This window comes from Electrophorus electricus, chromosome 5, assembly GCF_041902795.1.
Source record: "Electrophorus electricus isolate QZ-2024a chromosome 5, ASM4190279v1, whole genome shotgun sequence".
NCBI lineage: Eukaryota > Metazoa > Chordata > Actinopteri > Gymnotiformes > Gymnotidae > Electrophorus > Electrophorus electricus.
In genome coordinates, this window is record NC_137501.1 from 7,803,888 (window position 1) to 7,819,084 (window position 15,197).

Genomic DNA, 15,197 nt, shown 5'->3' on the forward strand with positions numbered 1-15,197 from the left:
AAAAACAGATTTAGTTTCTCTCTAGATAAAAGGACAACTGACCCTGCTCTCATATTGACTGACTAAATTAGTACTTATTGTAGGGTATTGTATATTACACTGATGTTGTTTAACAAACTCTAGCACTAATTTTTTATTGCACTTATCATTGTTTAAGATGGCCCTTATGTATTTTGTACTTCTGGGTATCGGCATTGATTCCTGTATTTCTACAATATTCTAGTACATTGGTATGTTGGACTCTAACCTACTGTACTATACTAGAATGTATTCTATGAGTAAATGACAAAGCACTTTCATAAGTCGCTCTGGATAAGAGCGTCTGCTAAATGCCATAAATGTAAACATAAAGCAGAATAACCTAAATAAATTACATTTAATTCCCTCCCTCCATTTCCACTGTAGGATGTCATGTCTCCTTATCAGTGATCTCCATGCTAGGATGGCTATGCACTTGGAAAGCCCCCTTGGAACGTTCAAAACAGGATAGCTATCTTCTCATGATGAGCTAACGTCCTTCCGGTCCCACACCCAAATTGCTGACGCTGCACAGATCACATCAAGGTGAATAACTGCCAGCTATTCTGGGTATAGTCTATGATGTTCACTTCATAAGAATTACACCTGCATGCAGAGTGAGGAAACTGAAATAATAAGTGTTAATGAGGTCCTTTATTATGCTTGAATTAGAGCAGTATGCGGGGCAGTGACTTTCTAGAATACTCCAGGATATTACTGTAAGCAGCTGGACAAAATGACCAATAGCAACAGGATTGGCATTTATCTGAGCTCTTCTTGCTGTGGTCAAGAAATTGTGGTCCAAGCACAGATAGAAATGCTGCGGTAAGCGACCCCCTCTGACGAAAACAATAAATCAAATTTGTTTTTGGACTAGGTGTAACTTATCAAGAATAAATTAATGTTAAAATATAGCGGGAACCTCTTCACCAGTAAAGCCGTTAACAGACTTACTGATTGGTCTGAAGGCCCTCGATCTCCAGAATGACACCCTTCTCATGCAGCCGAGCAGCTGTGTACTTCACAGACTGCTGCTTAGACTTTTTGCTTTCCTTTTCTTCTCCCCTATGGTCCAACTTGATTGATCTCCGAGTGTTCCTGTGAAGAAACTGGTCAGTGGCTTTCTACTCAAGAAGGGCAATTGACGAAGTCATAATATTGGCGACTCACTTTCTATTGAGGTTGTCGAGGCAGGTTTTGATGTAGGTGTCGTAGTAATTAATCTGATCTTGATAGAAAGCTGCCTTGGAGTTGAGGGCGCTCAGGGTCTGTTGGAGCTTCACCAGTTCTGCTTTTCTCCTTTGCCTGTAGCGTCTCTGGTTGCGAATGTCCTGTCAGTAAAGACGGAAAGGTGATTTACTGTACTTAAATCCATTCACGCCTCAGGATTTGCCACATTGCTGACCTGTTGCAATAAAACATCAGTTATTTCTTGCTCAGTTAAAAAAAATAAATTAATTAAAAAATTAAAAAATTCAGTTTGATCCACAGACGCAAATATGCTATCAGTTGAAAGTTTAAAATTTCTCAGCTTGTTTCAAAAAACTGGCAGAGTAGCAAACATTATTATTAGTGATAACTGCAGCTGCAGAATGTTGATTTAAAAGCTAAGTATGTTGGTGACTGCAAAAGTTGATGCTTGTAACTCCTTTTCACTGACAAGTTGAAGGCAAATCCAAAATCGATCACCTGTAGCACACAGCAAGTGTCTGAAGAGAGACTCTAAAATAGATTAGGTTCATTCCACAGACATGGTTGTGACCTACCCTGGAGATGTCGTTGATGAGTTCTTGGTGCTTGGTGGCCGAGCTGACCAGGCCGGCCTGTTCCAAGGTGCGCAGGTTGCGCAGGATCTTACGTTTCTTCTGCTCCAGGGGTAGCTGCCGCTCCTCCTGCATGCCCTGGCTGCTCTTCAGCCCTTCTGGGGCCGTGGCATCCTGCGCCACCTGCCACTCCACCATTCTGGTGTGATCGGCCTCCTGCAAGACAGACAAGAGCTCAGGCCCATGAGGGTTTTGGGAGGATCGCTGGTGTGTGTTGCATACAAGTGTCCAGAAAATTACAGTTTGCTGTTCATCGCATGCACATCTTTGCAAGATGTGATACCCAAGCACAGACTTGGCTATTCTTCAAAAAAGAGAAGAAATGCAAAATCTTCCATATATAAATAATTGGTATATAGTTATGGTAATTAACATTAACAATTTTATTTGTACAGCACACCTTCTCTTAACATTCCCTTAACACAGCTTTACATAAAGAAGAATAAGAGTATACCAAGGATAAAGGGATAAATGAAAGAGATGTAAATGATAATACATAATAAATAAATTCATTCATTTAATAAAAGAAAAATTTACCTTAATAAGAACTTCACAGTAAAACTGAATACTTATGTACTACAGGATAGTTGCATGAATACTTAAATGAGTTTGTGTGTTGTTTAACAACTGGACTGACCACAAGCGTGGTCTGATTCACAGGTGATCAGTCTCCTAACAATTTGATACAGCTCTTGCTATCTCCATGTTTGTACTCTGAGTCCACAGACACATTACAGGACAGGGACTGAGAGAATCAACTAAGAGAGATGTTTCATGCATTACCTGCAGGGCTGAAGCAGGAGTCTCTAGGATATCAATCAGAGTTTCTCCTGGTTGGATTCTCACCACATCCACTATCAGCTTCTTTGTCCTTTAAAGTGACAGAAATGAGGATATAGTGTTTACACTTAGGAACTCAAAATTACAAGTAATACCATAATTTTCATTGTTTGCTTGATAGTCCAAAAACCAGTAGAGTTCTGACAGACTAATATAAACCTGCTTGACTCTATTGCCTTCAACATGAAGGGCAATCCGTTGCTTATATCAACACTATAAACAGTTACCTTGGGCTGTATCATGCTTGTGTTTGAGAACACTGTACAGATCCCTGTCTGAGGTGCGATGAAGCTTTTATGTTCAACAAGAAGCATATCGCCCTCAGACTCAGATACAAGTCATGCTACAGACATGTTTCTCCATGAGAATCTTACACCTTTTACTCAAGGAGGTGAGGAAACATGAGATCACAATGTAGATAAATGGTGATGAAGCGCCTATGCACATTAAACATCCTGCAGAGAAACTTTGTGGAATTAAGTTTCTCTGCAGGATCTTAATGAGCACCAGCTCTTTAATCCAAGCATTCATGACACTAATGTGATACACATTACGGAGTACTGTGTTAATGTTTAGAGAGTGAGGCCTGACGCCAGAGCGCATGCTCTGTCTGGAGCAGTGGGGAATAGAGGCCAACTCGCTCTTCCTGCTTCCTCCCCAGATGAGCCAAGCCCTCAGAAAAAAAGAGTCGCAATGGCCAGAGAGAAGACATGCAGCTGGAGTTCGGCCCCCAGGCAGATAGGATAATGGGACGGGTGACAATCAGGTCAAGGAGAAAAAATGTTTAGGTTGTGGGTTTTCTTCAGATATGGCTGTGGAATGTGCTTCATTAAATCAAATACCAATACTTGTTTATAACAAACATTTCTCACGTGCATGTAAATCTTGGACAAGGTAGATTTATATAGAACTTAGAATGCATTTTATTACTGTAAAAATATTAGAAAATTCCTAAATCTGAATTTCCTGAGCCTAAGCTTGCAAAGTCCAAAAACGTGAGAACATACACCAAAAGTTAGATATTTTCCTCCAAACATATTTCACATTTCTGGTAGGAAAAGATGATGTTTTGCATGACTCATTTCTAGTTCAACAGAACTCATCAGGAAAGTTCAATTTCAGCAGTGGAAGAGATAACTGTGTACCACTTCCAACTATGGAGTGGAATAGATAGTGGAACAGGAAATAAACACTGTCTGTAAATGACAGTGAATGCATTTGTGAAGACATATCTTTACACTACAGTCATTGTATCAAACATTTCTGGACATTATGAAGTAGGTTTCATCAGTACTGCTCGTCGAAAGGATGTTGTTCTGCATATATGTTAAGGGAAGTATATTTCAGCAAAACCAGTGCGACTTACTTCATGATCAGTCCCTTCAGATCCTGGTCATCCCCATCCTTCAGTTCAAACTTGTTAGTCAGTGTGAGAGAGATCTCCGTTTTGGCCAGCTGGCTTAAGGTGTTTTCTTTGTTGGGGTCATTGGGATCCACGGCACCTTCACCTGGGAGTGGGAGAGAGTCGGTTGGTCTGTGTTCATGTCTACTGCTGTTCAGTATTGCGACTGTGCTCTAAACAAAAGCTCTAGTGAAACATTACTGAGCCTTAAATTCTTGCAACATCCCCAATCTTGTTTTCTCAGTCACTTGCCATTACACACAATTGTTAGACCCTTCTTCAGGGCGACCATTAACAGAACATTTGAAGACAGCTGTGTAGTGACTGTATTTTACCAAGCATTGACTCTACATCAGGAACCTCGCCCAGGTCCTCCAGGAGCTCATGCAAAAGATCACTGTGATCTGGAGCTATTGCCTCCTTATGCTCTAGGACAAGCTGTGGGACAAACGGGTAAAACATTATACATATTTTGTTCTCAGCGACAAATGAGTGTAAATTCTCAATGAACCTCTTACACACCAAGGACTTGCCGGCAGGTCCATACTCTTGCCACTACATACCTTTCATAGACGTTTCTATATAGTTACTGATAATAGTCATATTACTGAATAATAAGCTTTAAGATAACTAAATAATAACTAACTAACTAAATAATAAGAGTTTAAGAGGTTAGTCACAAATGTCAGCTACCTGTTCAGAACTTTTTTTAAATACTTTTTTAACCTTTGCACAGGAGAAGCTCTCATTGCAGTTTTCCAGGGCTATAGTGAAAATTCCATTATGCAGGAGCACCAGACTAAGCAGCCTCCAGTACTAGGCCACCACGCCTGGTGCTCACACTGGGATTGAACCAGAAGCCCTAGGGCTAAGCAAGAGCCACTGCTACCCCAACAATCGTAACAGTGAGTCAGTGTGAATGTACTCCATCTGGATATAGTTAGGAGTGCAATCCTTGTGCATCTCTACGGGGTATGAGTGTTGCTACTACTTAGGACATATATGGTTCAAGCGTAATACCATACATAAGCCTCCTGATCCACACAGATTTTAGGTGTTTTTGTTTTTTTGTTTGTTTGTTGTTGTTCAAATCTCATTATCTACTGATAAAGCTATAATTGTTTGTGATTTTTGTATTCATGAATTCAGAATGTCTTCGTAGTGACTTTTGGCAATACTTTCAGTCCCCTTAAATGAAGCTGTATCTGATCACTGTTTTATTGCTGAATTTCAAAGTCTCACTAGATCTTGTTTTCATAGGGAGCATGTGCTAACACCATTTTCAGCTAAAACAGTTCCAGATGGTCTTCCAAGTAAACCAAGAAGTGTGTCATGTGAGTAATCACATATTTATCCACTGGTTTATTGATTACAAACAGCACTAAGGTCTACTTTGAATAGTGTAGAACCATGTTATGAAAGGAAAAAGAATGATTAGAAAATTGGTCCCATGGTACAGAGAGCCATTATATGCCTTCGAACAAATAGACAGTGTGAGTAAAGTTGGAAAAAAAATAATAAAGTTGGATGTTTCCTAAGTTGGATGTTAACTAACATCAGGCTCTTGTTACAGTTAGAGCAGCTTAATTTTCAAGAGGAAGCACTAAGACCAATAGTAGGTTCTTATTTAAAAACATTACCAAAATTAAGAAACGATCAAGCCATTAATGATTCTGAGATTCCTCCAGACATTAGTAGCAGGAAGTTCTCTGTTTTTAGAATCTGCCCATAAGCACAGACTAAGCAGTACAATTCAGCTGCAGGCTGCCAGCAACCCATTATATACCACTAAAGTTTCCGAAGCTAAATATTCTTCAGAAGTAAGCAGTGATATCGCTATGAAATACAAATTTTCCAAGAATACTTTAGGACATTCAGCTCCATGGGGTGTAATAAGCTCTGTAGGCTGATGCTGTCCCCTGGGCCATTTACATGACTCTGTGCTATCTAGGGTAGTTCTAGAATTATTATCAGTGATTGAGCCCTTACTAATTATAATAAAATAATCCCTCTGTATGTGCCAGGCTCCTGTGCAAGGGTTTCCAGCTCACAGTTGTGTTAGGTCTTTACTTAATAATCTGCATCTTAACCTATTTGATCGCTCCAGTTAACATCATCTTTCTAAACTTTTCTAAAATTTGGGATAGTCTCCCAATACCTTTGCTCTTATTTAAGCAAGATAAAAAGCACTATTTCTGTCCAGTTTTCAAAAACTTCACAGTATAGAATAAACCTTTGCTTGTCAGTAACACTGGAAATATGGACTCTGCAATCTTAAAAACATGATCCATTTAGGTACACAAGGGTCTTGTTTTGATCTTTCTTGACATAACATTACAAATTTTTTAGTGTATTTGGAGACTTTTAGAGCATAAAATACAGAAACATGGAATCCCACATTATCAAGAACTCAGAAACTTTAATCCGAAAATTCCTTCTTTTAAACAGACGAAAAAGAGATGCTGGGTACTAAATCTGCTCAAAGTAAGCATGTTGATCCTTAACGGTCACATTGCTGAACAACTAGTTCATGCTTTTATAACCTCTAGATTAAACTACTGCAATGTGTCACTGATGGCAGCACTGCTGTCTAAGTAAGTTTCAGCTAGTTTAAAACACTGCGGCCTACATCCTTAACAGAAAAAGAAAGGGTCAGACCATATTACTGCCATTTTATTCTATTTGCATGGCTGCCTATTAAATTACACATTGATTTCAAAGTCTGGCTTTTGATGTTTAATGTAATTAATAGCCTAGCTCAAGTGTTTTGCCCATCCTATTCTAGCCCATCCTGACAGTTTGGTGCAGGATGTCTTTCTTATGCATCTCAATCTCTGCAACTATTCCAAAAAATAGTAAAATTCAACATTATGGATTTTCTGTTTAGTATGGACAGCAGCTAGTTTATTAGGTCTTTTATTTCCATTTCAAATTTTTGTTTTCAGTTTTGGTTCCTTCATTTCATGATATGTAGTAATATTTCATTAATGTACTTTATCATGCAAATTTAATCCTTTAAGTCTATGTAAAGCACTTTAATATACTGAAATCAAAACAATAAGTTTATTATTATTATTATTAGTAGTAGTAGTAGTAGTAGTAGTATTTCCAACTATGCCAAAAGTGCATTGACATTTACAACCTCTTCTTTTTAGGGTTTTCTAAAGCTTATTTAAAAACAATTTAGTGGTGGATTCTGTTTGACAGCCTGTGCTGAAATCCCATAATCTCTACTAGCAGTGGGGGGAAGTCTGGACTGTGAAGGAGAGCCAGCCCAAAGTGAAATTTTCAGCTCTTTTAATGGAGCCCTACAGGGACACTGGGCCTGCCACCTAATATTTCCCTCATCTTAAAATAAATAAATAAATAAATCTCCTCCAGCAAAACAGCGTGGAGAGGGAGCAAGTTCTTTCTGACCTATACCCATTAGTCATGTTGCCCCTTAACTTCACCTGTGTACAGACACACAGAATCTAGTTTGGTTCTCTTGCCATGTGTGCTAGCCACATTAATAGTGCTACCATGCATGCCTTAATCTCCTTCTTTAAAAAAAAAAGTTTTCTATCACATTAACTAAAATTAATGATGTAATAGGGGCCATAAAAAATCAGTTTTACCATAGGAAGAAAGCTTTGAAATACTGACTACACAGAATGTTTCTCTCACAAAGCACACTTTACACCCCCACATGTATTCTGATAGAATACAACCTTCTGATTACACGTCAAGTACCTTAACCACTCAGCTACTACTGCCCTACTGCCTTCCTGGAAGCAGGCCTAAGATCCTTCTCAGACTCAGCTACAGCCCTGTCCCAGGCACTAACAGCCCTGCTGCAGCCTGGTGGCCATAATGTCAGCTATCAAAAATCACACCCAAATCACTGTTGTTTCATGGAGATATTTTTCCTGACATTTAATTGTTTGCAGTCTAGAAAATAAATTCCTTGTTGCAATGAAGTTTGTATATTTTTTTAAGTAATACATTTTAAGTGGCATTACTCAAGAGTTCTGAACTGAGGCATATAAGTATGTCAGCATTTTTTGGGATGACACAGAACCCATATGTGTCAGTGAAATAAAATCTGTGACATATGGCAGCTATGATGGGATAGCTACATGGAGGGATTAAGCACTGAAAATGGGTGTTGGCAATCTCATCTAATGGTGAAAGTGTGCCATCAGATTTCATCTGCATACTCATACTGAGTCATGGTCTTGGAAAAAACTTCAGCTTGATATTACTGGTCATTACATTGTGACAGTGATAAGGAAGGCAGTTTTACAATATACTATACCCTGTATTAAATCACTTTTGCAAAAGACCTTTAAAAGAAGCAGAAACAAAAAGGGTAGACTAAATGAAATGGTGGAATAAAGCCCGCCAAAATAATATCGTACTATTTAACTGTGTCAGTAGCTTCACTTTGTGATTTTAAAAGTACTACCAGCCAGGTTCTTCTTTGTACTGGCACAACATGTCAGCACAGGTATGCATTTTGAAAAATTAGATGTCTACATATCGAATGGTAGTCAAACTGCATCGGTGCATTTGTTAGAAGCTTAAACTGGAATAACTTCTGGAAAAATACTCCTTGTTGTAGTAGCTACAATGATCTCCAAATTGTATTTTGTTACTTATTCATTATAAAAATGATAAAAAGATTAAACATCTACCCTTTAGTTTGCTATAGAACTGCAAAGCTCTATAGTGTCTGCAGGAACATGAGCTATACAGGTCTTACTGAATGAGAGTTGATGATCTCCTCTATAGAGATGTAAATGACCGGTTTGCTGAGTGTCACCATGTCTGAATACTCGTCCACATTAAACTTCTCTTCTGGAGTTTGGACATCACATGCAGCCTGGAAGAACGCTCTGCAAATAACCACACCAAAGAAAGAGCTATGTCTACTGATCACACAACTCCACAAATATTCACAGTTACATACAATAACCTAGAACTGATCTGCCATATTAGCTAAATGATTAATTAATGTGTGATTTTCTTGTAATGACAATTTTTAAAACACTTTTGAGGCAGGGTTAAGTCAGTGAGAGATGCAGAAAGAGAACAGGGAATGTTCCTAATGTAGGGGATTTCCAGTAAGGATGACTCACATGGAGGATAAGCCGTGACAAATGAATGAAGTCCTGTGCTCTGTGGTCAGTGTAGGCCCTAACCCCAATCAGTACACACCCACCAACATGGGGAGACACCTCCCTCTTCTCTGCTGATGCCACACTTTAACACAAACGCAGTTCCTCTCCTTTCACCCCCCATTTCCCTTGGTACGTAGCCTGTACTTGAGGGTCTTGAGGGTCACCAGCACAGTGCGTCCCCCCCTTTCCCATGCTCAGTTACAGTTTACAAAAGTGCCTGACACTTTCTATAGTGATTCATGCACAGTGTTCTGGAAATGAAAGTTCACAGTCATAATCTGGTTGTAGATTTAAGATGGACCCTGGGGCATACTTAACAAAGCAAAAAATCTTTAGAGGGGCACGAAGATACAAACCTACTGGATTACCAGAATTAACAGAATGAACTGTTGCTACACAGTGCACTGAAACTGGATGCCTTTGATTTTCAGTGCCTCAAACAAAATAAATAGCAATTGGTCAACTAAATTCTTCCTTGTGCCTTCTCGCCATCTCCTTTACACTTCCACACAAACGGCTCATGCTTTCTCCCAGATGACAATGGCGAATCCATCCGAAACTTTAAATCATGCAAATTTGTCTATATTGCTCTGATGCCCACACAGGTGAATACCACCCTCTCACCTGAACTTCCGGTAGGTGGAGGAGATATAGCTGTTCATGGGCGTGAGATGGTCGCTGCCATCCTCAAACAGCTTGTTGGCGGCGGCATGCTGTAGCATCTTGGCCACGGAGCCCAGGTTCCTCCGCTGGTCCGAGTGCAGCTGCCCCCCTGCTGTCATGTCTATGATGTCAAAGCCGTCTGGGGCTACAATAGCTGGGTTCATGTACCGGTAATAGAGCAGGTTCCCTACAATCTGTTCCAGATTGGAAAGAAGTGGAGATGCGGTGATGTGATGGTTCATTCCATAATGCAGGAAAGCAGCTTACATTGTTATGATGAGAGTGTTGGGCCCACAGTGATTCATAGTGATTATGAAGGAGCAATGTTTCTCTATCTAATTATGAACAATGAGAAGATATTCTGAAATATTCCATGTCTGACCTTTAGCAGATCATCTTCAGAAGCATCGGGGAACTTCTCAAGAAGAGTGTCCTTTAGAATCTTAGCTATATATCTCATGCCATATCTACATGCAAAAAAGGGAAGAGAAAAATGAAATGATTCAATGGAAGATCACTTTCACACAATCACACATCATAAAAAGAGCAAAAAACAAAATTAATTATAATATCCAGAGATTAATTAACAAAGTATAATGTAAGCAATATGCTGCAAGCAATAATGGTGTGATTATGGCAAGAAGGTAAGATGGCTTTTTTTTAAAGACAGAGTTGCACTGTGGTTCTCCACTCCTGCACAACATTTTGAACTAAACTGACCTTTTTATTTCAAAACAAGACTGCCCCCTAGTGGAGGACGAAAGTATCACCAGATAAGGACATCAAAATTAGTCCCTCCGGTCATTCATCCGAAAATTATTCAGCTGTACACAGGAATGACACGTGCTTGGCCAATTAAAGTTCAGGCGGGGCTGGTGGCTTCTAGCGCTTACGGGATGGCGTCCACTGATGACATAATGGAACTTAGCACTTTGTCCGTTACAGAGCGCAGTATCTGGTTAGATGACTCCAGCCGTGCCCTCACTTCCTCATGGGACAGAGCCTGTTCTGCTGTGACCTCATAGGGAAGTTTGCTGTGAGAGGAAAGAGCAAAGAAAGAATGAAGATAGCAATGAAACAGGATGACCTCATAAAATAATTACACTTAACTCAAGTGATTACATGTAATTGCTTTTTTAGTATTACACTATACACTTTTTTAGTCATTACACTATAGTGTCAGTACAGACATACACAAACATATACGCAAGCATGCCCTTACATATATTATACACACACACACACACACATATATGCATACATGCATGCATGCACACACATTTATTTTTTTGGCCAACACCTACCTTGCCTCCCCTGTAGCTGTCTCCAGCTGGTTGACCCAGGCTTTGTAGATGTCTATGGGGTTAGTGTTTATGCCCAGGCTCTTGTCCTCAATGATTTCTTTCACCACTGGGGAGAGGAGCAGCCTCATGGCATTTTGACCCCGTGCCCCTCGGTTAAAGCTCACCACCATTTTAATAACTGTAGGGTTCCCTGTGACTATGTCCTGGATCTGGTCCACCTTTGATCTGTGAGCATTGTAAGAGCAGCGTTACAGTTTCAACAAAGGAGCTTTTTAATGTACACATTATGTAGGCTACATCTAGCCTCAGGATAGGGAACGTTTCCTCATTTTAGATTAAATCTAAACATGTAAAAGTGAACAATGTTGTGTGACTACAGAAAACTCATTCTTAATTTGAACAGAATAAAAGAGTTCTGGAACATGCAGTCTCTCACTTGATCTCTTCCTTGAGGGCAGACTCAAAGAGCTTGAGCAGCAGGTACTCCTCTCTCTGGTTGGAGGCGTAGTTATACAGGGTGAAGATCACCGTATCCATGAACTTGGTAGACTTATTCTGAGGCATTTGGAAGATGAGCTTGGCCAGATATGATGGGTTGGTCTATTATCACAAGAACAGAGTAAACGTTCATGTTTGCTGTGTTTAATTGTTGCGAAGATTAACGATAATTTACTTATTACATTATATTAGACTTACAAAGATGGATTCTTGTAAATATTCCATGGTGCCCTAAGCATAACAGCCTCTCTTCAGCTTTTTCTGGATTTACTGCCTTGTTTGAAGAATGGTGTGTGGGAAAAATAGCACAGTCCGAGACTCACTTGCAGTAGGTAGAAGAGATGCTGGTAGGCCTCCAGTTTCCTCCGCTTCCCTTTGCTCAAGCCTTTGATGCCCTGCTTGTCTCCTGTGGCCGGGTCCTCCTTGCTCATTTTGTTCTTTTTGCTTTTCATCTTTTTACTGTGTGACACCACATCCTGTTGGAAGAGCACACCCAGTATTGCAAAAAAAAAAAAAAATTAAAAAAATAATTAAAAAAAAAAAAGCCCCCACATTTCTACCATGCTGAGAATAGTTTAATATTGACTCCTTTCACAGACCGGTGGTGTAATGCATAGCAAGTGCTCCAAAAATACTGCTAATATTTTCTAACTTATTTATCATTTCCTAATTAATTTTGAAAGATACAGTTTTGTGTAATAGAAAGAGAATTAATCAGTATGGATTCAACCATTTCTAAATTTTGGCCCAACCTGAAGTGTGATCCTGTTTTTCACCAACAGGCCGATCTTAATGTCCATCAAGTTCAGGTCCTTCTCCATCTGCTGATTGGCGCGGATCTTGGTGACCACTTGTTCTCGGAGCCGTGTCACTTCCTGTTCCTCGTGCATATCCAGATTGCTCTGTTCCAATAAGTGAACAAACTTGCGTACCACAGAGAGAGGAGGGTCCTGTGCACTGGCTGAAACACGTCAACACACACGCCCCAACACGGTTAAACACTGCCATTACTCCACACACCAACATCAATGCTGCAGATTTATTACTTTACTCACTGAGAGTTCTGTAATTATCTCTGGCTTTGTTTGCCTTTAAAAAAGCCTGAATCTTCACTATCTCTTTTTCCTGTAGACACAAAATATAGCTGTTGGCCAATATTCGCATTATAACATCATAACACCAATGTTATTCCAATACCAAACTAGCAGTTTCCACTGTGAGAGTTACTGTTAAAAAGCATAAAGTCACTTACATGTTCTTCAAAATACTGTAGTCTCTTTTTGTACATTCGTCTGGCTTTCCACATTTTAACCAAAGACTGTAACTGAATTATGAAGATAAGGTGTCATATTCAAATAAACACATTTAGTACACATCATAGGGAGTTATTTTTTACCAATTTGTAAGTTAATAAAAAGCAATGGCTGTTTTCTGTGGGTTTCTAGTTAATTCAAAATTTGTTTTCTTGCTGTTCTTCTCTCCAGATACGTAACTAGTAAACAAAATTGTTGCCATTGCAAAAGAATCAGCTTTTACATAAGTGGAGTAACCAGAGCAAACAGCAATTCCAATTCTACACTTGCATGTAATGCAAACAGATTACTGAGAATCATCAACATCGCCACTTGTTTTTAAATACTGCCTTTCCCATCCTCATGGTTGGTTTCTATTCTTAGAACACACACTCTGAATGCTATTAATAACAAAAGACAAGAGTAACAGACACAGAAGACATTACATTCAAACACTGGATCCTTGACAGCATCATGTTGACAGATAAGTCTTTAGCAGGACCCTGAAGAGGCGTCCCAAACAGACTTTGTGAGTTCCACATCTTAGGAGCAACCACAATAAACGAGGGCAGGTATCACCAACGCCATGACACATAGTTGCTCTGCCTATTGAAGATGATCATCACAAAAGGTGCACAGTGAACGGACTAGAATACGAGATATTTAATATGCTGGTGGTGGCTTTCAGTGGGTGAGCTTAGAAGGTGCAAGATGGCTTTACTGGTGATAAAATCACCAGTACAGGTTACAAGCAGCTAATATCACTAACAGTGGAGTGACCATTTCCACCCACAGAGTGTCACACTCTTGCCTTTATGGGGTATAACAGAGGCAGTAGTCATCATGCTGGGCAACTCTCTTGCCTAGAGTATACCTCAGATGGAATTTACTATGGCTAAGACACATCAGCACTGGACTGCCAATGACTGGAAAATGCCTAATCAGTGTCAGGATTCATTAGACTGCACCACCACAAAGGTGGTCAGGGTGTGACCTGAACATGAGAGATTGTACCCATCATTATTGGCTACAGTTGCATGTGACAGTGTTGAAGGTGTAGTGGATTATGGAGTTCTCAGGTAGCACAAATTAGGTCCATTAATATCTCAACACCTTGAAACCAGAGTGCACCTTAACATCACAAAAGAAGATCAGGTCTGTCGACGGCGATTCAAGGGGGGTAAATGTTCGCCGAAACGTTAACCATCAGGCCACCACAATCCCTTGATATAAACCTTAATGAACACCTTTAGGGTGCACTTGAATGCAGAATCATTAGGACGTAACATCCACCAATCAACTTTGGGCAACAGCACACTGATATCTGCATGGTCATATTCACCACTGGTATACAACAGGACTCTTGTTGAGCCACTACCAAGATGTGGTGCTGAACAGGGGATTCTATTTTTCTGGATTTTGAGTATATGTCAGATATAAATATATGAAATTGTTTACCTTGATCACAGTCTTCACATTGCTTTGAAAGATGTATAGTCTGTCTTTGTATGCTTTCCTCTGTTTATAGCCCTTCCAGGATGCCTGCAGACATAAGTAAAATCATGATCATGTACACATACATTTCTGCCATCTATTAACTCTCTGGATACGAAAATTCAGGGCCCTGAATTAAACCAGTTTGGTAATAAAGATCACTTTAAAATATAATTGAGGTAAATCACACAACTGTGGAGTACAATTTGCAGTATTACCTGTAGTTTGATTACACTTGGCTCTTTTTGCTTGAAATATTTCAATCTGTCATTGTAGGCCCGCCTCACAAGGTATCCACGAATGAGGGCCTGTAGCTGTATGATGATTGGCTCATTGGCCAACCACAGTTGTTCTCGGTTGTACTCTGCTGTCACACTGCTCACAACACTCTTAAGATAAATGGGAGAAACAGAATCTAAATAGGTGAAACTGTACTGACAAACAGATATTATTGGTATGAGAGAAACCTACCTGAATGTCCTCTTTGGTGAGTTGTGTGCCATCATGGATAAAGTCTTCTGGTTCTACCCATGTCCCTTCTTTGGTTTCCAGGTTGTAGAAGTAATCGTATTTCTCCTTGATCCTGTGCTTCACCCACAAACTACCACTAGTTCCTAACAAAAAGATGAAAAGAAAATGAGTACAATAAACACAACAGCCAGAATCCATTGAAAAATTATCAGCATGGATGCCATTTATGA

The 15,197-nt window shown here is 39.7% G+C and overlaps 1 protein-coding gene and 1 long non-coding RNA gene across 13 annotated transcripts in view; one reads left to right on the top strand and one right to left on the bottom strand.

Annotated features, from left to right (window-relative positions):
- Positions 1-13,148, top strand: part of LOC145657849 (uncharacterized) — a 15,738-nt gene extending 2,590 nt beyond the window's left edge. The window contains exons 2-5 of one of the 3 annotated variants that reach the window (XR_014123735.1): positions 406-564; positions 3,343-4,988; positions 5,344-5,417; positions 12,493-13,148. This is a non-coding gene — a long non-coding RNA (uncharacterized LOC145657849). The remainder of the gene's footprint in view (positions 1-405; positions 565-3,342; positions 4,989-5,343; positions 5,418-12,492) is intronic. The other 2 variants (XR_014123736.1, XR_014123734.1) reach the window with 2 other exon arrangements.
- The window catches only part of iqgap2 (IQ motif containing GTPase activating protein 2), a 40,736-nt gene that overhangs the window by 1,376 nt on the left and 24,163 nt on the right, over positions 1-15,197 (bottom strand). For all 10 annotated transcript variants that reach the window (XM_081714082.1, XM_081714074.1, XM_027015082.3 and 7 more), the window contains 19 exons: positions 14,968-15,110; positions 14,715-14,885; positions 14,461-14,544; positions 12,963-13,034; positions 12,766-12,835; positions 12,463-12,671; positions 12,034-12,186; positions 11,649-11,812; positions 11,213-11,437; positions 10,802-10,942; positions 10,291-10,375; positions 9,870-10,102; positions 8,828-8,960; positions 4,419-4,521; positions 4,048-4,189; positions 2,625-2,712; positions 1,785-1,997; positions 1,189-1,349; positions 973-1,116 (listed from right to left, as the gene is read on the bottom strand). In XM_081714082.1, coding sequence (XP_081570208.1) covers positions 973-1,116; positions 1,189-1,349; positions 1,785-1,997; positions 2,625-2,712; positions 4,048-4,189; positions 4,419-4,521; positions 8,828-8,960; positions 9,870-10,102; positions 10,291-10,375; positions 10,802-10,942; positions 11,213-11,437; positions 11,649-11,812; positions 12,034-12,186; positions 12,463-12,671; positions 12,766-12,835; positions 12,963-13,034; positions 14,461-14,544; positions 14,715-14,885; positions 14,968-15,110 — 2,734 coding nt within the window. The remainder of the gene's footprint in view (positions 1-972; positions 1,117-1,188; positions 1,350-1,784; positions 1,998-2,624; positions 2,713-4,047; positions 4,190-4,418; positions 4,522-8,827; positions 8,961-9,869; positions 10,103-10,290; positions 10,376-10,801; positions 10,943-11,212; positions 11,438-11,648; positions 11,813-12,033; positions 12,187-12,462; positions 12,672-12,765; positions 12,836-12,962; positions 13,035-14,460; positions 14,545-14,714; positions 14,886-14,967; positions 15,111-15,197) is intronic.